This window comes from Solea solea, chromosome 10 (genome assembly GCF_958295425.1).
Source record: "Solea solea chromosome 10, fSolSol10.1, whole genome shotgun sequence".
In the NCBI taxonomy this organism is placed as follows: Eukaryota; Metazoa; Chordata; class Actinopteri; order Pleuronectiformes; family Soleidae; genus Solea; species Solea solea.
The window spans coordinates 17137086-17160445 of record NC_081143.1 but is presented as its reverse complement, the minus strand read 5'-3'; the positions used below and the strand labels follow the sequence as shown (position 1 = coordinate 17160445).

The following is a 23360-nucleotide window of genomic DNA, read 5'->3' as shown; positions in this document are numbered from 1 at the left end:
GGGCTGTTCAGTTGTGAGTCATTAGACTTATTTTGGATTAACGGTGTAATGGAGAAAAATGTGACACATTTCACAAGATTGCGGTGGGAAACTTGCAGCTGTGAATGTCTTGTCTGCTTTTCTGTGTTTACAGGAATGCTGAGATGGACGCTTCATAAGAAGGTTAAAAACAATCCTGCCAACAGCTTATCTCTGGTGTGGGTGCTAATAAAGGACCTGGAGAAGGTATTCTGCAGTGCAACTGTTGGCACTGTGAAACTACACATTTCAGTGTATTGGAATCATTGATGATTGGTTAATTTGAATTTAATTTACTGACGAGGAGTGTCATCCATTCCCTGCAGGCCGAGAGATGGGATTCTCGCAAACGCATCATCCCTCTGCTCCACACTCTCATGTATGCTATCATTCAGGTACGGTGTTCCTGCCACATCCTTCATGCTTTTAGCACTATTGTTTAAATATTTACATGAAGGGATTTTTCCAGAACGATATTGAACTGATTACCAAACCAAGGGCATAAAGACAGAGGACGCTCTTTCCATACACTCTGAAAAAGTAAACAATGATGATGAATACAAGAAAGGCCCTTGTTCCAACCGGGGCTCGAACCCGGGTCTTCTCGCTGCAAGGCGAGAGTGCTAACCACCAGACCACCGTGTGGCCCGCAGAGTAGCATTGTCTATGTTAATTATTTTTCCTTTTTTCGCAGTAATAGTTGCAAATTTTCTGTGTTTGTTGATATTCCAGACAGCCTACATTCCAGATGAGCTGTACAAGCGGATCTACGACTTTTGCAAGCGACTCCTGACCTACCCTCAACCCTACTGCACAGTAGGACTCAGCTACACAAGGCAAATTAAAACGGAACGTTCCATTCCAGGTACAGACATCTATAAACTTAAGCTACTGAAATATCAAATAGCTAGACAAAATAAAGCAGCAGATGGTTAGAATGGATGAGCACATTTCACACTCACTACAGGGGCCACCAGGAGACAACATGTAACATACTGCCATCGGTTGTTTTAATGTTAAATTCCCAATTAATCTGTATGATGATATGAAAACCACATGATGTAAGTAAATGCTACTTTTGCCCACAGGTCTGATGTACCAGAGGATGTTCACAGCAGAGCAGGGACTTAAAAATGAGCACTATCACTTTCAGGAGCGGTGAGTCCAAAATACATAATCTATTGCTTCATAGTACATTCAGAAAAAAACTAAACTAAAACTAAAAAAGCATGTAGACAAACTGGCTTACTTGTTTGTCATGTAATTATTAAGGCATGACGAGTCAACATGTTATTGTTATTAGCGTTATCATTATCATCCATCACATTTTATACTTAATACTTCACTTAATACTTTGTCTGCAACTTTTATATTCTTCACAGAGTTTTTGTTTTGGCTGACCCAGAAGTTTTTGCTGGTTCCCTTGAACAAGTGCTGTTGGGCGATATTGCAGCTTCAGCATCAGGTGGCTTTCTCAGTCCCGTAGATCGTATGAGCAATGTGGTCCAACACTTTATCCAGGCTGCTTTGGGTCCAGAGCAATGCAGTGGGCCGAAACTGGCTCAGGCTCTGAAGGTCAGTGATACTATACGCACAAATACTATTGGGTTGAACTTGGTCACTGCAGTGCATGTCCCTCTTTAGCTGTGGTTGTCACCATTAGCCTGTTCTGTATCAGTTGACTGCAGGTTTGCTTGGCCTGTTCTGTAAGAAGCTTTCAAGAGTTTGTGAACTGTGAAGATAAGTGTCACCGTGATGGGGGGGGGGAACCTGAATATCTCCACATGACCCTCAGAGGTCCGTTAAATATGAAGCTCTACACTCAGGAAGTACAAGGTCTGAAGACACAAAGTTTAGGTTACCGTTTCTGTTTAAAGCAGGATGCATCTGCAGAGCTGACTCTTGCACTTCAGGGTGGAAGCGAATGACCTCTGTGTGCAGAGAAGTGATGCATGGTCACAGCATGCACAGCCTATTTGGAGATTTTACTTGCAGTGTTTGTCAGTAGAGTTTGTCAGCATGTCTCACATGTACATGTCATGTGAAACTTCCTGAATTGTGGCTGTTGTCCGTTGGTCCGCATGGTGGACTTGAGTCTTGGCACTCGTCCTAAAGTAACACCTCAGCAGCACACAGACAAAGGCTGACACACGAACACAAAACTGGCCCCTCACCTCTTTGCTATTAATACACAGTCTGTATGTATTGATCTTCCTTTGTGTGGCTGTGTAATTGTGTGTTCACCCACTCGTGTTTGTGTGCTTATTTGTTTTTTTTGGACAGGACATGGGTCAAGACGTCGAAAAGTACTTCCAGGAAGTGTTGGCGACTCGAGAGCAGAGTGTGGAGGAGGGAGGCAGAGCAGAAGGCGGCGCGCTGAGAAGCTGTCTTCAGCGGCTGTACAATGAGATTGTCACTGATACAGACTCGGGTAGGAATACGCTTCGAACCTCTTCAGAAAAAGAATGCAATCAAAGTTTCTTTTTGGGCACAGCAGCTCTATCAGAGGCATAAATTGTCTTCATGGCTAAAACATAAAAAAAAAATGGGGGCGGGGGGTAAACCGCAAGACACAGCCACATGTGTTTATCTAACAAAGTGGGGTCAAGTAGGAGTGGAGAAGCAACAGGACACATTTGTGAGGCTCACTGGACTCCTACTTGTCCATGCAGTTGTCAGGGTGAAAGTTTTGATTTGTGAATTGAGTCAAACCTAGTAGATGGAAAATATCATATTTTGCAAGTTGCATTTTGAGTCAACATAAATACTCATACTTTACATCTTACTGAGCTCCTACTCAAATGAGTCTACCAGAGCTGTAAAAGAGACTCTTACACAGGTTTCTGTGTGTACATGACATGTCTGGGCTTTGGTTTTATCTACTGATTTCCTCCTTGGTCTCATTCAGTCAAGTCCCATGTCTGTATTTTTAAAACTTTCCGGATATTCCGGATATATTATCATGTCAGTAACTCTTCTGATAAACCTGCTCTCTGCTCATCCGAGCTGGGCGCGCGAGGGATGGACAGAAGTGTTGACACTGAGGAAGTTGTTGGAACAGGGATAGGGTGCTTTGTTTTGAGTGTCATTGTGACAGTTTTGGTCTCTTCCTCTCTTTCTTCCTCTGTGTGTGTGTATTGCAGAGCCATTGTCCAGTGGAGCGCTGAATGACTGCCCTCTTCCTAACCCAGAGATCAGCTTCCACCTGTGGAAAGAGGATCTGGATATCTGTGAGTGGCTCACGACACTGTGTGGCGCCTGGGGGAAATTATTACTACAAATCACACAGAACTAATCTGACAGTGTAATAACTTAGCTCATTATATGTGCACGCACTTACTGAACAGAAGCTGATATGCATTCAGTGTATTTACAGTTCTTTTCTCCCAGAATAGGATGCTTAGTAAAACTATAAATCATCATAGACACCATTCAAACTTGGGATATATTCCATTTTGAGTGAGTGGATCACAAGTGTGTAGGCCCAATTCATCCTGAACGTGTCTTTACGCCTGACCACAAAACCACATTCGGGGGTGGGTTTGGGGACGTGTGTGTGTTCACATTCCTGAGCGCGCATAAACACAATCTGTCTCACAGTCTTTTATTGTACAACTTTGTTCTAAGACACAAAACACAAAGTAAGTTACTGGTCACAGGAGAAGCATCCAGGACCCATGCTAATGTCGCGAGTGAAGAGTTGTACTTAATCAGATCTTTCAGGACGAATGTTAATACCAGGTGTGTTCATGAGGTTCTACTTTATTCAGTGTAAAAGCTCTTGGGTTTCATGTGATCATTGAATACACAGCATATATGCTCCATTATAAAATAATTATTGACCAAGATGTTTAATGATGTGAATAGATTCTTCCGATTGCAGTGGTAAAGAAGTCTAACTTCCTGTCATTGAACTTTACCCTGAGACCACGTAGCATGAGGCTGAGTTACATCACATTTGCATGTAGCAGGAAACAATGTTTGTGGTCTGGTTTATGATGTATAGGCTCTGATGACAGCTGGCAGTGACTAACACACAAAGACATACACACACGCGTCTTTTTGAGTTTGCACTGTATGCTTTGTGCCGAGCCAGGTCGATTAACGTCATGACCGAATGTACAGATTTACTGACTGATGCTGCAAGGGTGAAGTATTGTTCTGTGCCGTCTGTAAATTATAAATATACATCAAAATGTTGACAGGGCGAGAGTTGGCCAAGTGGCTTCGATCCAGCTCCATGTCGGACCAGTTCTCCCTCAGCCAGGAACAGGAGGACTTTGATCTGGGAGAGTCGCCCAGTGACCCAGTGCCATCTGACAAGACTCGTTTCTCCGTCATGTCCAATGACAGTGGCATTGAAAGAGACCTCCCTCCCAGTGCTGATCCCTCCCTGTCATCATCTTTGGACACTGCCAGCTTAAGCACGTCATGGGAACAATGCAGAAGGTACACCGTTTTTGGTTTTCCATTACATTTTTTATTTAAAAAAATATATTATGTAAAATTTCTACATTTATATATCTAAAAACTATGTTATATTTTGTTGAGCGCCTATGAAACGAGTGAGTAGTGAAATATATGGTGCTACTACTTTTTAATTTTATTGTGTTTTTATTTCACTAATGAAACACGACTACTCATTGCCATTTGCTGCACTAATGCACGGGGGAAATGTAGGACTTTATTGTTTTTGTAGATAACTTAATATGTTGTTGTTATCGTAGACTAGTTATACTTGATATTTATAGATTTCCATATTACACTGAAGACTGATAATCACTTAGGTCACTTAATTTTTGCACAGGGAAACTCTTTTACTTGAATTGGAAATGTCAGTGATGCTCATTCTATATTGGAGTATAAAAGTTAATGTTCTCCTTCTCTTAGTGATCCAGACCCAGGAAGGCTGTCACGGCGTAAAGGAATCAAGATGAAACCAACTTGGAAGGAAAATGTGGTGCTGATGCAGAATACCCTGGAGGATCAAGCAAGTCTTGGAGGAGGAAGTGGAGGGAGAGGAAGAAAGGGGGAACCTCGACAGAGGCGGGCAGGAAGCACAGTAATACACAACCCCTTAACCAAGCACCAGAGGTACTTTACTGCCAGAATAGTCACCATGGGGGATGACAGGGTCCTGGGCCGCCTGGCTAAGGCCTTCTACTCCTTCAGGTGAGAGATTCATTCTTTTTTGAAAGTGGCTGGAGGGCATGGCTTTGCTTTGTACAGCATGTGTCTGAGCTGTAAAAATCTAAAGCTTCCAGTAGTTGTTTGTGTCTGCAAGCGTTATGATCTGTGGTTCTCACTCATTCATGAATAGTTGACGGAAAGTATGAGTTCTGCATTTGTCTTTGTCAGTGACACAATTACTCAGCATTGATGGAAACTTTATTCCACAGCACACAGCATGTTCCCCTGGCAATCCCTTTTTTGGAAAACTGTAATCTTGCATCTCTATATATAGATTATGTGCCTCAAGGTTAAGCATGTAAATGTATGGTGTTAATGTTTTCTGAGTTAGGAAGCTGAACACTACTTATTATGCTGCAAAGGCCATATGTTGCAATCCTAAACATTTTTGTTGGGATAGTTAAACGGCTCCATCAAACCTGTCGTTCCTCTCACACAAACCTCTGGTTTGCAGGAAAAGGGAAGCGCGGCGGCTTTTTCTGACGATGAAAGTCAACCTTCAGTTTTACTACATCCCCGTGTGCAAAGCTCCAACTCATGTCTCCTCCATAAAAGTAAGACAGCTTTTTCTTGTCAACACACCACTCACTTGTGAAAGTCAACACACCTCTAGAGGGGACAGGGCAACTGCTCTCTGTTAAAATGGTGATATTGGTCTATAATAATGAATAGATACAATGGTATGACACACACACACACGGAAAAACAAATCATGATATTGATATGGTTTCGTAAAACAATTACATTCTCTGTCAGTTGTAGCAATTGCTCCTTTCTTTGTGTGACACCACTGAGCTTTTCTTGTTAAATAAATGCAAATTTAGTTACGCATCATCTTTTTTCACCATTTATGTGATCCTCCCTTAAAATACACATGTAATTTTTAATAGTATAACTAAAGTCAGTGGCTAATAAAAGTAGAAAAACCTTCCAACTTGTCCTAACTGCTGTAGTTTCTTTCATATTTGATGTATTTTAATTTCTGCTTTCTTATTCCCTTTTTTGTAGGTAAGCCATGCTGTCAGTCAGTCCAAGGGGAATCCTGCAATCTGCACTCTTGGTTCGTACTTGAGCATGGTGGACCCATGGTACAACTGTAACATCAAGAGTTTAGGCTCCATGATCCCCAAACTGGCCAATATGGTATGTTACTAGTCAGAAGTAATGTAACTGTTTGTTTAAATTACTTAGAGTTTTTATATACTGAAGCTAGGTAGGTGTAAAACACTTTCAGTGGTCATCAAGAGTAGGGAAGTGACATATAGATACAGACCATTTACTATAGGTGTTTCCCTTCAGATACTTTCATTTTAAAAACCTCTTTCACTGTCAGTGTCTTGTAGTTGTCAGTGTCTTACAGGCACATGACACATTATCATGAGGGCATTTAATATCCTCATGATACTGCATACCGTTCAGTGGAAACTGTTGTTTGTATGAGAAGAAACGCAGAATGTTTTTTTACTCTCTGGAAAGTCCATAGTATAAATATCCTCCTAATTCCAAGAGGCTTTGGGACCAAATGACAGAATTCCTGCCATTAGAAAGACTGACTCAGGAGAAATATTATCAGGTATATATTGTTTTGTAAGAGTTATGGCACTGATTGTTTTCTCATTCGAAGCTTTAAGAATGATTAGAAGGAGAATTATGATTCTATGTATTTGTTTTAGCTTATATAATATTCAGATTTGCTGTGGGAAAATAAACAGGTTGTGACTGAGTCTATTGCCCTTGTGAGCGAAAGCTTTTGAGTTGAGTTCTCTTCACAAGAATTCATGAAGGAGAATTTCATTTCAACAGTCATGCCTTTGATTCCTTTATTAAATCTCCTCTCCACACTTAACTTGATTAAATGTGATTTACAGTATAATGTTAACCTTGATGATATCGTTTTGGGCGAGTCTATTCATATGACCCCAGCCTGAAGGCAAACCTCACAAGCCATTGACCATGTAGTGACTCATTATATTCAGTTGCTATGACCAGCCACTGGGTCCTTAAGCCCAGATAAGTGTTGCACCAGGAAGGTAAAAATCTTTTGACAAATCTGTGAATCACTGAGAAGGCGATCCGAAAGAGAGACTCCAAAAAAGAAGAAGAAGAATATTCCGTTGCTCTGACACAAGTGTGACCAAAATGTTTTACGTATTTTTTGTCATCCATAGCAACCGACAAACCCAGGCAGACCAAACGAGCCCATCATCTCTGATGTCATTTCCTACTACATCCGCATGGGCCAGCAGCCCATCTACTTCACAATCTATTTTGTGAAGGTAAAATTATCCTGTGTGTTGATTTTTGTTTCTCAAATATAGGAGAATCACATTTTCAAAAGTTAAGTTTCAAATATGTGATATTTGTTTTCCTTTAGATCACATTCAACAGTCTGATGAAGGATCCGGTGGAAGATGTCTTCCTCACTCATCTGCAGATGGAGTCTCCGGAATTCAGACAGGTCTCAGCATCCATTCGAGGTGAAGTGATTACATGTTTACAGAGTTTTTTTCAGCCTTTACAATTCAGTGCAAAGTCAAAATCAGGCATTGAACAGAGTTATATACATGCAGAAGAGGGTGTTTTAGTTACACTTTTTCCAATGTTCCAATGTTTCTTTTTATATTTGTTTTTCAAGTGCTTTGCATATGTAATAGCATTCTTCTCCCCTTTGTCTGTACATGTGTCCGTCCAACAGATAAAGCCAGGAGGAGTGCAGGGGAAGTATCTGGAGCTATGGTCTCAGTGAAGTACAAAAAGGTTATTTGCTTTTTTACATTAAATGATTATTTTCCCTTCCTTTTATAGACTAAATGTAATTATGGAAATAGCCTCTGACACTGGTTTGCCTTGGTATTTCACTCTGTGTGTGTGTGTGTGTGTGTGTGTGTGTGTGTGTGTGTGTGTGCGCGCGCGCATCTAGGTCATTTTAAGCGGCAGAGACGTTGACAAAGGAGTCTCAGTAAGAATAGCAGGTGCTCAGATCAGTGCCATTCCCTCCAGCGAAGCAGATGGTACAGTATGATCTCTAATACAGTCAAATGTCCCAAGAGAAATATTTGTTATTTTCAATATTCTGTACACTTATCCAGTTTCTTTTTCTATGCCTCTCTCTCTGTCTCTCTCTCACACACACACAGATCTGAACTGTTTAACACTGACGTTCACTGAATCTCAACATCGCAACATTGTGGTAGGTTTAGGCAATATTTCTCAAATTGCTGATTGCATTACTATTTTTTTTAGTGATTTATCCTGGCAAAGACTCATATCATATTAAAATGTAAGTGGTTTGTGTAATAAAAAGGAATTTTACCCTTTTATCTTTACATTCTAGGAGTCAAAGATTCGGACGAGCAGCATCAAGATTCGCTCTTTGGAGGGTCGACCTTTCACCGTCACACTGGACAGAGACTCGCACAGGACCTTTACCGACGTGCACAGGTGAAAGACACTCTGCCTTCTGCTGTGCTTAATTTGTGACTTGTGACTAAAGAACTGGTCATTAGTTGTCATAGTTGCCATCAAATCACCAGCAGTTTAAAAAGCGCCCCTACTAATGAAGGGCACCAGCTGTATTGACTTTTAAAGTGGAACCCTACAGTTTGTTTTAAAGTATTCTCTTGTTGTCTAGAATATTCCACAGCTTGATTTGCACCACTTCTTTAATTGCTTTTTTCTTCATAGAGAAGTTCAGCTTCGATCCAGTAGCCACTACTGTTATCCAAATTTTGTTGTGCAAATAGAAACATTTTAAATGTCATTCCATGCAACCTCCAAAACTGATTGTTTTGTTTTTAAACATGCTTGTGTTATAGCATTGAGATCGCCCCGTGTCTCGATCCCGGATACTGCATCCAGAAGACCATTCAATCTAGATTCAGTCTGGGAGACGACAAAAACACCGGACTGAGCAAATACATGACCAAAGGACTTTCCCTGCCAATCAACACATTTGCTGGAATCATCAACTGATGTTGCACAAAGACTCGAGACTATCCACACTGTGCTTTGATCACATGAATGGTGATGACAGAATTCTAGGCTGACAACATGAATCACCTGTGAGTCATACTGAGCTGCTCCCAAAACAGCATTAGTTCTGTGAGTCAGGACTGACAGCCACGTGTGAACAAAGACTGCATCTCGAGCACCTTAAGGCTGGGTACAAACACACTACTGTACTGGTGTCAGTTCCGCTGTGATTACAGTGACATAAAGGGAGATTTGTCAACTCTTAACAGGGTTTTGCTCCTAATGGGTGAGCTGCTGTGTGTACTTTAAGACAGCCGGACAACAAGAGCAATATCACAAGAGACTGAGAGAAAATCAAGTAAGTACGGACACAGTAAGTACCTGTTTATAGTGACACTGTCAAAACTACTAGTATTTGGATCAGCAGTCATTGGACCTTATCATTATAGCTGCTGGCGTTCCACAGGATGTAAATACTGGACGATGACATCATTGACACACTACCTTTTTTTTGCCTCCTTGACACACACAAACCTGTTTTATATTTTAGTGAGGACACATCATTGACATAATGCATTCCCTACCCCCTTACTCAAACTTAAACCATCACAACCTAGTGCCTAATCATAACTCTAAAACCAGGTCTTAACTCTTTAAAAAGCCAAAATGTTGTGCGGTCCAGACAAAATGCCCTTACAAAGATAGGTTTGTATGTGTAAGTACACACACATGCACTCGTGTTTTCTCAGCTGTTCTTCTGAGTTCCAAACATTTGGACAACATATAGGGATAACAAATTGTTATCCCTAACATTAAATTATAACCAGTTAAAGACTAACCCTTACCTTAACCTAAATCTTGGCTCTAAACTTAAAAAGTTCCTCAGAAATTAGGTTTTGCCTCAAATACAAACAGCATACACACACATATATTAAAAACAAAATAATGCAGAGATAGAGACACCTATCGTCAGCTGTTAATGCATGCATGATTGTTGAATGACTGTACGATGACAGCAGACATTTCACTGAATCATTTGTCTTCAAATTCAAATTTGACCTGTTTCTTGTTGGGTTAAGTGTTGTGAAATCATTGACATTATTCTGGGGTTTAGTGTTTGTTAAATATGCACTATATGTTTTTATATATATATATATATATATATACATATATATATGTGTGTATGTATATATATATGAATGTATATGTGTGTGTGTTATATATATATATATATATATATATATATATATGGATGGATGTATATGTGTATATATATATACAGTATATACATATATATATATATGTATATGTATATATGTTTATTTGCAATGTCAGAAATTACTACAGAGAAAGAAGAGACATTCGTGTTGATAGTATCAGTAGAAAACTGTGGATAAATGGGGTGGAGTGGCTCAGTGGTTAAGACCGGTACCATGTATGCAAAAGACATCATGGTCGCAAGTTCGACTCCACCCCTGGCTGATTGTACTCAATTCCATTGTAATTCGCTTTGGATAAAAGCGTCTGCTAAATGACATGTAATGTAATGTAATGGATACAGAATAAGACAGTAGCTGATCATATTTGCAATCACTGTGCTCCATGTTGAACAAGACGTAGAGCTTATTTTGGCGATGTTTTTGAAAGTGAAACTTTGTCAGAAAATGTCTCAAATGTACCCAGACCCACCTTCACTCAGCGTGGTGCATTCCACGTAGGTGTGTTAATCTCCATCTATTTGCACTGAAAGTGCAGGGCTGTTGTTTTTGGATTCCTCAAGGAGGGTAAACGCCAAAAGAACTGCTGTAAATATGTAATATATGACTTTTGTGTAATTATGTCCTGATGGGTAAACTCCCATAATGTACAGTTGTGTTATACTGTCCCAATATTTGACATAATATGGTCAAATAGCTGGTTTTAAGTCAGAGTCAAATACTCTGTTTTGCAATCACATGTTAATATCACAAAAATGGCTCAGGAGCTTCAGTGTTGTGCATCCTTTAGAAAAAGCACATAGTCTTAGTAACTAGCAGTGATGTGTAATTATAGATGTATGACTTAAAATGGTGTGAGCCTGTGTGTCTGTGTCTCTAAAATTCTGGGAAGAGTAGAATCATGAGCTGGGAATTCCTGAACAATTTTGCACATTATTTTCATATTATGTCGTGAAGAGAATGATATTATAAATGTAAAATATGACGATGTGAATAAATGTTTGTTTTTGGGGAAACAGTGCTGTGTTTGCTTGTATGTCGTGAGTCAACTACGTGAGTTGACTGAGATAGGGAAGTGGTTTTGCTCTGATGCACCGCAAACTGAGCTCTGCTGCACAGTTACTGCGTCCAGTGGCCATCAGAGGGCACTAGTTTGCTTCTATCCGCCTACAACTAGCAGTGGTGTTGACACATTGACACCTGCCTGAGCTGGGGTAGGAGGGTTGTGGTGGTGGTGGTGGTGGTGGGGCAACAGGAACTCTCACTCTACCTCTGCAGGCTGGTGACTGCCTGCTGATGACTCATTGAAAGACAACAACACACAGAGTCTGTGAGACCCTCCCCTGAGGTTCTTCCTGTTTCTCAGCATCTGCAGCTGGAGGAGCGATAAGAGGAGTAAGAGCTGCCTCTGCTGCCGAACCGATGGAGAGAAAGCAAGGATCTTCTCATCAGTACGGTTCATTGGAGCGCACTGAATGGAGCAGTGACACCAGCAAACCAGGTTAACCAAACAACACTGCAGTGTTATTATTTGTCAGTCTGTTAGTATGCACCGTAGGCTATGTTGTATTTGCCACAGTAAAATGATGTTTCTCTTTGCTTTAGGTTCATCATCATCATCATCTTCATCTTCAGTATAGAGAGACATTGTCTTTGTGATAGTGAAGTGAATTTTGAGGGATCTTCACATGTGTCTGTGTGGTGTATATAGCCTGTTTATAATCTATGGCATTGTCACATTATTCCGTATGGGGTTTGTTTTAACAGATTTGCAGTTCTAGACTTGAAGATTTAATATAACAGATCAGTGTGACAGACAATGAAAAAAAAATGTCAAGAATCCACAGGTGTCTGTCTTTTGTGCTTGTGTGTGTGTGTGCATGTCTTACGTAGGCTGTGTGGACCAACTGTCATGCAAACCTATCTCTGTCAGGACATTTTGGCTGCTCCTCACAACTTTAACAGGCTTTTTGAGGATTAAGACCTGGTTTTGGGGTTAGAATTAGGTTTAGGTTAGGGTTTGGCATTTAGTTGTGCTGGTTATGGTTGGGGTAAGGGGCTAAGGAATACATTATGTCTATGATTGCCCATGCAAAGAATGCAAAATCAGTGGGTATATGTGTGTTTTCTTGGCTGTGAGGGTGACACACGTTGGAATTTATAAAGGTTCAATAAACGTGTCTGCTCCTCACAGTCACTTTTCATTTAAAAACCTACAATTAACAATTGTTTTTTTTCTTGACTTACCATTTTGTCTAATATTTAGAGCCCAGTAAATATTTAAAACCAGAGAAAAGCACTTTCACATTACAGGAGCTATAGTTGAAGAAATTGTTTAAACAACCGATTGTTTTCTTTCTTTCTTTTTTATCTTCCCTGCTCTTGCTCAATAACAAGTGAATTCATGTGATCAGTCAGCTGAAAGTTTGCAAAGCTTTTTTCATCATACTGGAAGATGTCACACCTTTATTTATCTCATGCCTCCCACCTGTCCAATCATTCTCATCATCCCACTCTTCTCCTTCTTTTTTTTTTGCTCTGTGTCATTTTGGGGCAAAGCCTGTAAATTGAGCTCTTGATGTAATTCACATCTTTAAGGTGCTTGGGTAAAAAAAAAAAAGAGAGGGAGGCGTAGCAGAGATGTAGGGTGAAATGAGGAGAGGCAAAAGGAGATGAATGGAAAGGGAGGAAGTGTAAAGGAATGAACGGTCGTTCTTGTGAAAACGGTGCTGTGTTCAGAGATGAGTCATAACTGCTCAGTGGCAGAATAACCTGTCCTTGAGAGGCTCTGCAGAGGAACATGATGTCTCCAACAATATAAGAAGACAGCAAACCATGCCAGTGCTGTCATATTGAACATTTTCTAAAAAGAATAACACATCAGTCAACTATAACAACCCGCAGTCATTGCAAGTGAAGCTTGTTTGGAGGTCTCTGCAGGAATGCAAGTGTTGATTGAACTGCAGTGAGTATATGACACATTCAGCAGAATTTGAATATTCTGTAAAAGTGTGGTCGTGAATTTGCAGCTCATCAGTCTCCAACTCTCTGCCTCATCACTTTTGAATGATGTCCAGTCATTCAGCTCAGCTGTCTTTGGCCCCTATGCCTCCCAGAACCCTCATTTCTTTAATAAATCATTTCACTTTATCACAGGAATGTCACCAGGCGACAGGTCTGACCTAATATCACTACACCGAGAAACAAAGAGAGGATTGTGTGAAGCTGATTGCGTGAATACTGAACTGACAAACTGGCCGGGAGTAAAAATGGGCAGGGGATCAAAGAGCGACAGGTAAAACAAAGTGAACATAGGTGCACATCACCTTGATAATTCCGTCCAAATCTGTCTTTTAGTTACCCAACTTGAAGTGAGACCTGTGGTTCAGCTGTTTCTGATTCAATGTCCCTTCTTATCACAGATGTCTGGCCCTTGACACAGTTTCATCGCAGACGTGTTACATGGCAGACATTGTACAGTTTCATATACATTTATATTCTGTTGGATATTAAAGACGGAAATGTCAAAGGTCATAATGAAATGCTTGCTGTATTCAATGTGGTTCAAAGTGTGGCACAGTGTCATGGTTAAGGCAGCGGTTACCATGTTACCACTGAGGAACCCTCTGTGCAGAATATGCTTATTTATTTGCATGAAATCAGAGCTGCTGCTGCTGCTGCTGCTGCTGTGTGTGAAAGAGAATTTTCCTATTGAGATTCAGACTGCAATCTCATTAGTCCATGTTATCGTCAGAATCCATTCTACTGTGTGCTAAAACTCTTTGATGGCAAGTGTGTAAATGATCTTAAGTTGCTGTCTTGAGTGAGATTCTTGAGTTTTACATTCCAACAGCTCTGTCTGATCTGAGAGTTTGATCAGTGGCATTGGTCTCACAGTCTCAGGGCTCTGACGGTAAATCTACAAGAAACTTTGAGGGTGCCATTTGTATCCAATCAGGATCCGAGAACCCCACAAAGAACTGGAGTGAACTCTGCAGTGAATTAACGCTGTCAAGTATAGTATCAAAACCTGTGCATTTGGTGTCACTGAACGACTGAACAGCGATCATAAAAGGAGATTTAAATTGTGGTTAGATTAAGGTTAGAGTTAGACATTAACTAATTGTGGTTAAGGTTAGAGTTAGTGTTGGGCATAAACTAGTTATGGTTACAGTTAAGGATATATTTTGGTTAGACTGTTCTTTGGTAAGTTAGTGCAGGGTCCGAACAAGAGTAGTTGCGTGTGTGTGTGTGTGTGTGTGTGCGTGTGTGTGTGCGTGTGTGTGTGAGAGATGTGCCAAAGCATGACACATTGCAATTTTGCTGTGATGCTCCACTTCGCACCTAATCAAGCAGCAGTTTTAAACCACATCTGCTGCAGCTGTTTATACACGTTTGAAATGTAGATGAGTACAGTATGTAGCTATAGTTTGTCTGTCTCTGTGTGATATTGTAAACTCCATCCATTCATCCATCTTCTGCCACTTTATCCTCCACATAAGGGTCAAACACACACACACGGGAGATCATGCAAACTCCATGCAGAAATTCCATCTCCGTTGCAATTTGTCAACTACTTTCATTTAAAACAAAACAAAAAAAGCACAGCAATGTTTCTTGTGTCAGTCATCTTGTATGTGTTTAACACCATGGTTCTCAAACTGTGGTCCGTGTGCCACCAGTGGTACACGTAGGAGAAGTGCTGTTCTACTCTTCTATTTAGCGGGGAATGTGATCGTGGAGTGGAGCTTAGAAATGTTTGCATGAAACAAATAATATAATAATAATACATTAGAGTCACCTTATCTCTCTCTCCATCTTTATCTGATTTCACTATACCAGTGTGTGAAGTATGTGTGAGGAAGAGGAGGACGATGACAAAGTAGATAATCTCATCGGGAATAAATCTGCCTCCTGTGAAAAGTCTCTAGCTGACTTTGCTCGGCCTATTTACACCACTGTATTTTAATGTTGGTGGTACAAAGACTTTGAGAATAACTGATTTAACACATTTTCTTTTACAACAGTCTGGAAACTCAAAAGCCGTTCTCTCTCTCTCCCTCAGATGATGATGTGGTGTCCATGGCCGACTCTACCATCACTGTGGACGACATCGAGGGCGAGCTCTTGAAGATCGAGAGAATCAGAGATGTCCTGGTCAGGAGGGAGTCGGAGCTCAGATACATGTGAGTGCCATTAGTGCATGAGGTAATAAGAAAGACGGCATATAGAGTCAATGCTGGTGTGTTTCTGTTTTTCTGAGTATAAGTTTAGAGATCCCATATTTTGGTCATATGGCGTGAACTGCTCATCGCACATCAAAAAGAATGAATAATGCATCAGTGACAAAGAGAGACGCAGCTCTTCCTCCAGGGAAGATTAAAAATGAAAGTCACTGTGGAATCCTTTTGTGGCTTGAGCGTACCCCTATCTAATAAATGCCAGACCAATATTAAACCTTATTATTTGTTTTATCTCTCTCTCCATATCTGAAGCCTCTTTAGCCTAAGAGCAATCTCTCCTTGGAAGTAAATCTAGAGAGTCCCCTTCAACTGAAAGCTTTAAACCATTTTCTGCCCCGACCAAGAAGCTCTTCTCTTTGTCTTTATGCTGTACATCATATCAAATCATAGCATATTGCTGTACGCCATTTACAGAACGATTTGAACTTGGGAGCTTTAAAAAAAACAAAAAAACATTGAAAGCTTGTTTACTGAAGATGGTAAACAACTAAAGGGGTTGGGGTTTCCTGCAGTAAATGTAAAGCTACTAAAATCAGAGGCTCAAGATCAACACCCAGAGAAGGAGTGTGACATCTATTCATTTTGTGATTATGAATCAAAAAGCATGTAGACTAAGAATATACGTACCAACATTACCAACAACGTGTTGGAACAACAGAGACCAGACCACATTGTGATCTGAAACACGTTGCCCTCTAGTCCCTCCACTCATCACGCCCCAACCTGACCCCCTGTAAACTTCCATCGTCTTTCCCTTTGCTTCAGCTATGCAGGCTACTTATTCTTCTTCTCCTCTGAAAGAAAAGGCACTCACACTGCTTTGCTTGGACACGGTGAGGAGTGGCGTGTGTGTGTGTGTGTGTGTGTGTGTGGAGCAGCAAGCAGATTAAGTAGGAGAATCAAAGAGAAGTGAAGAAGGTGGAAGTGAGGAGGCTGGAGATGGGAGAGTTGTTTTCTTCATTTCATTTGTATTCCAGACCTTATGGCCATTTCTCCAGCGAACAACAACAATGACGAGTGTGTGTAGTAATGTGTAATTTATCAGTTTGACCCTGATAATAACAGATTATCAGGGTCCTGATACTAACAGATTCAGATGCTTTGATGCTGGGACACACGAGGGACCATTTTTCATCCCAGCCCAGTGTCAGTAATGATCCTCTGTTTAGAATAGTCACTGAAAGAGAAAGAAAGTGAGAAACACACTCACCGAGTGAAAGCGATCTGATTCTGAGTGTGCCACTGGGATTGTTGTTGAGAAGAGATTGTGTCTTTTCCTGTGGGAAATACAGCATCAGCACTATCAAGATCTCTCTCTTTACATTTTTATTTTCCCGTTCGCTCGAGTCAAGATTTCTCAATTTCCTTTGTATAATTTGCCATAAGTGTACTTCCATAACTGTTGCTGTGTGTTTTTGTTTTGTACCATCACAGGATGGATGACATTCAGCTGTGCAAGGAAATCACTCGTCTAAAGATGGAGCTGCACAAATTAGTATCCATACCAGGTAGCACTCAACACCTTTCCTCTCTGAGTATTATTGGCTGTGGATAGTGGAAGAGGAGGAAGCAAATTCAATTTGTTGTCGAGAATTAGATGAAAACATCCAGGCTTTTCATCCTGCCACTAGATTCAAACTTGTTGATCTTTTCATTTCGCTCTCAACAAGTCTAGCATGAACCTCTTTTTTCTAAAAAGAAAAAAAAAATCAAATTAAGTTCAGCAGCAGGGCCATGCCTCAACCATCACTCTAATAACCAGCCAACAAACTCCATTTGTTTCAGATCGCTCTACCTTGACTCCTTCATCCTTCTCGACCATAACTCCTTCACATCCAATCTGTACATCTTTGAGCCCGTTCCTGTTGTGCTTGCATAATAGTGTGAATTGTTGGGTTTCACCTCTCCCCCATCATATTGCATACTGAGGACAGGTCCCCCCCCCCATGTCTGAGGCAATCAGGGTCTTGCACCTGGAGGATTGGTGCTAAGATAAATCTTTTTAAAATCTAAGGATCTGGAATGCCTCCTCGTGGTAGGGGGACCACTTGGGCATCTTGGAACCAGTGAGAACTGTGAGGTGAGCGACCACGAAGCTGAAGTTGTGGATGAAGCGATGGTAGAAGTTGGCAGGAAACTAGGAAACTTTGCAGTTGTTTGCAGAAGCTAGGAACTGGCCAGCATCTGGAGACACCCTTCAGTCATGACGTTCCCCTGGAAAGAGACGGATGAGGCATGAGGCGCAGTTCCGTGGTGAATGACATGAAGGAGGGGTGCAGGCAAGGGACTGTCTTTCCCACTCAGTTTGTCTGGTGTAGTTTAAGCAGTTGAATGGATTGATGGCGAGACGTTACACCCATACTGAGTCTTTCACTACCGACAAACTCCAACCATCATTCATCTGTCTCCATCCAGCTAATTCATCCTCATTAATGTTTACAATAAACTCTCCTAACTGCACAATTTTGTGGCATGGTCCTTGCTAGTCAACAACAAATTATGAACAACAGATTTCCATATACAGTCACTTATTTCCATGCAGTTTTTTAGTTCCCCATCATATTTGTTCTCATGCAGGTAATCTGGGAAAAACAATGGATATCTGCTGAGTTTCCTTCTTCTTTTGTGCTGTAGATAATGACAAGTCCAACGAGGACCGGCAGAAGGAAGACGAACTACTGCAGCAGATCCACAAACTGGTTGAGACAAGAGATTACCTTGTAGATGATGTGGAGTTTGAGCGACTAAGGTTAGTCGCTACAGCTCTGTCACAAATCTTTCAAATTCTTTCTTACTGAAGTAGAAAATCCTCCGTTAGAATTCGTGTATTGGCTGATCACAGTCACTGCTAGTAAAACTAATGCTGGTAAAGCTGGGTCTCAGTTAATTATCACTCATGTTCATAGTTCCTCAAAGCCAACCTGCTGTTCCTCATTAAATCCCTGGAATGTTTCCTGAGGCACAGAGCTGTGGAGAGTGACATACAGTGTGCACAGCACAGAGCCATATTCCAATTAAAGATATATTAGCCTGCGTCAGTGGATAAGGTGGTGCCATTGGTTGAGATAAGATTGTTTGCATCTATTTTGTGCTCTCGCTGACAGATCCATTCTGACACTCCTGCACCGCCATGTTACACAAACATTACAGACCGTAGGAAAACGTTGTAGGAACCAGTCAAAGCTCATGAATGAATATTTTTGTTTTTGTTATACACAAGGACCACACGGTTAGTGTAGTGGTTAGCTCTCTTGCCTTTGCAGCAAGAAGAACGTGGGCCTTTCCCGTTTTCTCCGGGTTCTCCGCTTTCCTCCCACTGTCCAAATGCAGATATGCAGATTGGGGGGATTAGGTATATTAGGATTAGGTTAAATTGTGAGAGTGGCCCTGCGATGGACTGGTGAACTGTCCAGGGTGTAACCCCGCCTATTGCCCTATGTTAGCTGACCCTCATGTGGAGGATAAAGCAGTAGAAGATGGATGGATGGACAAGGAAACTGTGAAGCAGTGTTTATATCCTCACAGGTTCTTGAAGTCTTCATTTGTAATCTAATGTGACCTGATAGTGGACAGTTACTGTACCTGTGGCATAATCTTCTCTACTCTCCAAGTCTGAGGGTATCAAACATTGTTTGGCTGTGAGAAAAGCTGGCAGCTTAGAGCATGCTGTGAGAGCTGAAGGGCTTCTGGGGGGGGGGGGGGAAGGTGAGAGGAAGGAAACCTGTGAATAGCATTGTGCTAATGGATCAGTGGGAGAAGAGGATGTGACAGCGCTCAAGGCCGCGTTGACCATGTTAGAATATAGAGATGTTTCTCTCGTCATATATACCGTATCTTCTGTAAAAATCATCTTTCTTGCAGTCAGAGAGACAAAGGAAATTAAAAGTACCTCCCTCACTTTTTAAAAGGTTCGGACAGGTTCTTGTTTTGCAGGCAAAAGAAGACATATTGCATATAATCATGAATTTTCATGCATGTATGTCTTTCTTCTACAGGGAGAAAGAAGAAGATAAAGAAATGGCAGATTTCCTCAAGTCCAAATTTCCCAAAAACATAATGAAGACAGGTAACAAAGCATAAAGCTGTATCTCTGTTCACCATCGAAGTATTGATAAGTGACGGCAAGATTAAGAAGCAGAGGAGGAAGTATTCGGTGACAAAACAATTTCCGTGTTCTAAATGTTTTTTTTAGATTTCACACGGTGCATTTTCACCACAGGAACCAGGAACTAAATGCAACTACCTGGCAGATCACTTAAAAAATAAATGTGCTGGGTGAAAACACTTTCAGATAGTTCAGAAACCATCAGGTAGAGCTTGCTGTGCTACATTTTTGTCTGGTCGGAGCAATGGTTACCTATTTATTTCACTTTTCAAAATGTTAAAGCGGCAAACCGTATAATTAATGTTTGCAGTGCTGAAAATACCTGGCTGTGCTCTCAGGGAATTAATCCCCATCACAGCGCTTAATAACTCCTCACATTAAAAGTCCCAACAGCTCCTTGGAAAACATTTCTGCAAATACAGGTCACTGACTGAAACGTGTAGTGGATAACAAGCTCTTACCACACCTGCAATTTGTCTTCTGCCACATACTTAACACAAAGCACCACGCAATTGTGTGATTTCTTTGTGTTGCAGGTGTACCAACCAGACGAGTGCCGTCCAGGGCTCAGCAGACCTCTTCTCCCTTCACCAAGACGGGCCTCACCCTGCTGAAGGAGTGCTGTGGCTTCACATGCTCTATCATGTAGACTGGATCCAAAGTGGAGAGCTCCAAAACTGACCACTGCACAACAACAATAATAATAATCATAATAACAATAATAACAATAATGATAATAACTTTGATTTCTAAAGCGCCTTTCACAAAACACAAGGTCGCTGAACCAGGAACAGTAAGTAGAAAACAGAACAAAAACACACAGGAACAAGTGACAGTATTTCCAGTTTCAGCTTTTTAGTCCAAGAAAGACTAAGAAACATGGACGGAGCAGTTTCCCAAAGGATGTGCTGATGTGTTCATCTTTCACTTTCACAGTTTTATTTTGTACCACTACTGTCAATTTCTCTCTTTCCATACATGCTTCCATTCTTTATTCGTGTTCTTCGTCACATGCCCTCCTCGTGTAATATTTATTTCAAGTCAGAAGCTAGAAACCACTTGAATTCCCGACACACCCACAATTTTGTTTTGCACTGAAAGACTTAATTGGTGCGTTAGTAACAGTCGTCTCTCATTAAAAATGAACTGTTCTGCGGGAGCCTGCAGGTCAGTGCAGACACACAGCTGGGACTTCATAATTAGCACTTCAGAGATAACACTAATGAATGTGACATTAATCTGAGGCTCTGTCAGGATGAAGTTACCTGTGAAAATGGCTATGACCTTTTGGAAAGTGGTGGGTTGTTGGTTTTTTTATTCTTTTGCCAATTCTTACTTAGACCAACTTCTCCTGCTTCAGTATTTTACTTGATATTTATTATTATTAATAGGGACTGAAATACTGCCAGCAGAAAGAAGACAGTGAGTACATACAGTGTGAATATGTACGTGCAGTATCACATCGATCCAAAGCAAACATGAGCAGACCAAGGTGTGTGTGTATATAGATTATTTCAGTATGAATAATTAATTCTGGTCCATTACTTTCATTTTTTTTGTTTTTTACCATCCATACATATTTACATTGATGTTGTGGATCAAAGTTGAGTTCAGTACTGTATATATTATTCCATTCATTCAAAAAATCAGGAAATGTGCATCAGGATCTAATCCAGAGGTCAACAAAGTGCTGTGCACAAAACATAAAATACTACGCATAGTGGAATATTCTACAATTATTTCGAAAACAGTTTGGAGTAAGAAATATGTGTTTCATACACTATATAATTATATACTATTTCTACGAGCCAGGGTTGAAACCCCTTACCTCTACTACTATATTTTTTCATTAACCAAATTAGATCCGTTCCACAGACTGTATCTGTGGACGGTATCTATCAGCCAGTGGTTTACACAACCAGAGGGATGTGGCGGCCAATCAAACAGTGGGGCTGGTCTCTGTGTTGCCAAGAGGAATAATCACTATAGCAACCATATATACCTCTCATATTGACAATGAGGGAAAATGAGGTTGGGTGGGTGTGATAGAGATGAGAATCCAAAGGTGTGACAAAAACACTCGAGTTGCATCATCGAGAGAAAACACAGTGTTCTTTCTCTCTTGTTATAATTTGTACAAGTCCGTGACTTGGATTAGATAAACACAACTCTCTGTTACATGCTTGCTGCATGGGTCACATGTCACTCAGCAACCACGCCTGATGCTGTCATGGAGATTTAAATATGTATCCGCGAGCAAAGTTGAGATAAGAACTTTTGTTGAATTTTGCTCAAACTAAATTATTATTATTAACACTCGCAGCTCGCTCACACCAGGTGGAGGGTGTGTTACACTCTCTCTCACAAGACTTTTCAGTGGAGAGACACATGTATAGTGCTGCAGCAGAGGGAGCTGAGAATAGCAAACATTAAGAGGAATGAAGTGGCTAAAAGCGGGGGGAGATGAAGATAAATACAGAAAGGGAGTGCGGGCACAGAGTCAGGCAGGGGGTCTAATATTCAGTGTGAGTCATCCTCAGTGGAAACCACAGAGTTTCCACAAGGGCAGGACTTTATGAACCCCTCATGAAAAAACACTATAATCCTGTACAGCTCTCTCAGTATAGGGGGGAGAAATATGTTAAAAAAACAAACGTGAAAGTGTGTGAGCATACGTGTGCATACCTGTGCTTGTTAACGCACTGTGAAACGGGGTAATAATGAGAGGAACCGTAGCTGTCACCGCTTTGTTACTATGGTTACACTGGCTTGATGGTTACTCTTGTTCGTGTTTCATTTGGTTGTGCAATGTAAAAAAAGAAAAATAATAATAATAATCAACTGCAAGGCTGCATGTACAGTAAAATAGGGTAGGACGGTAAGGATCTATTTTTATAATGATCAGGGTTCTTAAATGTGCTCAGCTTGAGTCAATAAAATCAATGAAATGAACTCAATCTTACCTCCGTCTGATTGCAGTGACTGTGTTGACCAGTCAAATGCTCATTTGTATGTGCCACAACATGTCACTGTGTTTTTTGATGGGGAATTAAAACTGGTGCAAATAACAAAATCCTGTGTGCCTCACTCTGGCTGCCCTTATTTTGTCAATTTCTTAATATGCACAAGTGTGTGTCCATTATCTGAAGAAGTGCTGGTCAGAGGACGTATTGTGTTTATCTTGCTTTTAAAGGTTTTATAAAAAGAAAAATATGCTTCTTTTATTTTGTTTTATTGAGGAAGATAAAAGGAAAAGCACAATTGGAAAATGATATTAAGCTGGCATGGAAGCAACGAGTATACTACCTTTAAGATATACTGAAATGAATTATTTCCCTTTCTTTTGAAATGTACTTCTTTTTCACATGTGCTCTTAGCTTAAAGTGAAATTATGGATATTATGAAAGCAATTAGCTATCAGAGTAGATGACTTCAAAAGAAAATCGGAAGGCTCAGTGGGCATCAGTGATCGGAGGATCTTTTTATTTGACGTGGAATTGAACCTACAATTATGTGCAATTATGCTTAATGTCGCTAATTTGCAGCATATATATATATATGTATATATATGTATGTGTGTGTTAAAATATTTATTTTATGAGGGTGTTGTATAAA

At 40.6% G+C, this 23360-nt stretch overlaps 2 protein-coding genes across 3 annotated transcripts in view; both read left to right on the top strand.

The window, feature by feature from the left end:
- The window catches only part of LOC131467388 (phosphoinositide 3-kinase regulatory subunit 6), an 18320-nt gene extending 8926 nt beyond the window's left edge, over positions 1-9394 (top strand). Inside the window, exons 4-21 of the mRNA XM_058641255.1 lie at positions 134-225; positions 345-413; positions 751-883; positions 1107-1176; positions 1401-1593; positions 2302-2449; positions 3162-3248; positions 4224-4467; positions 4909-5190; positions 5663-5762; positions 6217-6351; positions 7377-7484; positions 7583-7685; positions 7904-7965; positions 8129-8219; positions 8346-8398; positions 8543-8649; positions 9024-9394. Of these exons, the coding sequence (XP_058497238.1) occupies positions 134-225; positions 345-413; positions 751-883; positions 1107-1176; positions 1401-1593; positions 2302-2449; positions 3162-3248; positions 4224-4467; positions 4909-5190; positions 5663-5762; positions 6217-6351; positions 7377-7484; positions 7583-7685; positions 7904-7965; positions 8129-8219; positions 8346-8398; positions 8543-8649; positions 9024-9180 (2234 nt within the window). The 3' untranslated portion in view covers positions 9181-9394. The remainder of the gene's footprint in view (positions 1-133; positions 226-344; positions 414-750; positions 884-1106; positions 1177-1400; positions 1594-2301; positions 2450-3161; positions 3249-4223; positions 4468-4908; positions 5191-5662; positions 5763-6216; positions 6352-7376; positions 7485-7582; positions 7686-7903; positions 7966-8128; positions 8220-8345; positions 8399-8542; positions 8650-9023) is intronic.
- Positions 9390-23360, top strand: LOC131467389 (bMERB domain-containing protein 1-like). Of its 2 annotated transcripts, XM_058641257.1 has the most exons (7): positions 9390-9538; positions 11764-11898; positions 15463-15583; positions 17075-17148; positions 18275-18389; positions 19636-19706; positions 20282-23360. In XM_058641257.1, exons 2-7 carry the CDS (start codon positions 11820-11822, stop codon positions 20392-20394), a joined length of 573 nt encoding a protein of 190 aa, XP_058497240.1. In that variant the 5' UTR covers positions 9390-9538; positions 11764-11819; the 3' UTR covers positions 20395-23360. The 2 variants fall into 2 exon arrangements, with proteins under 2 accessions (XP_058497240.1, XP_058497239.1); XM_058641256.1 differs by lacking the exon at positions 9390-9538 and having other exon boundaries at positions 10482-11898.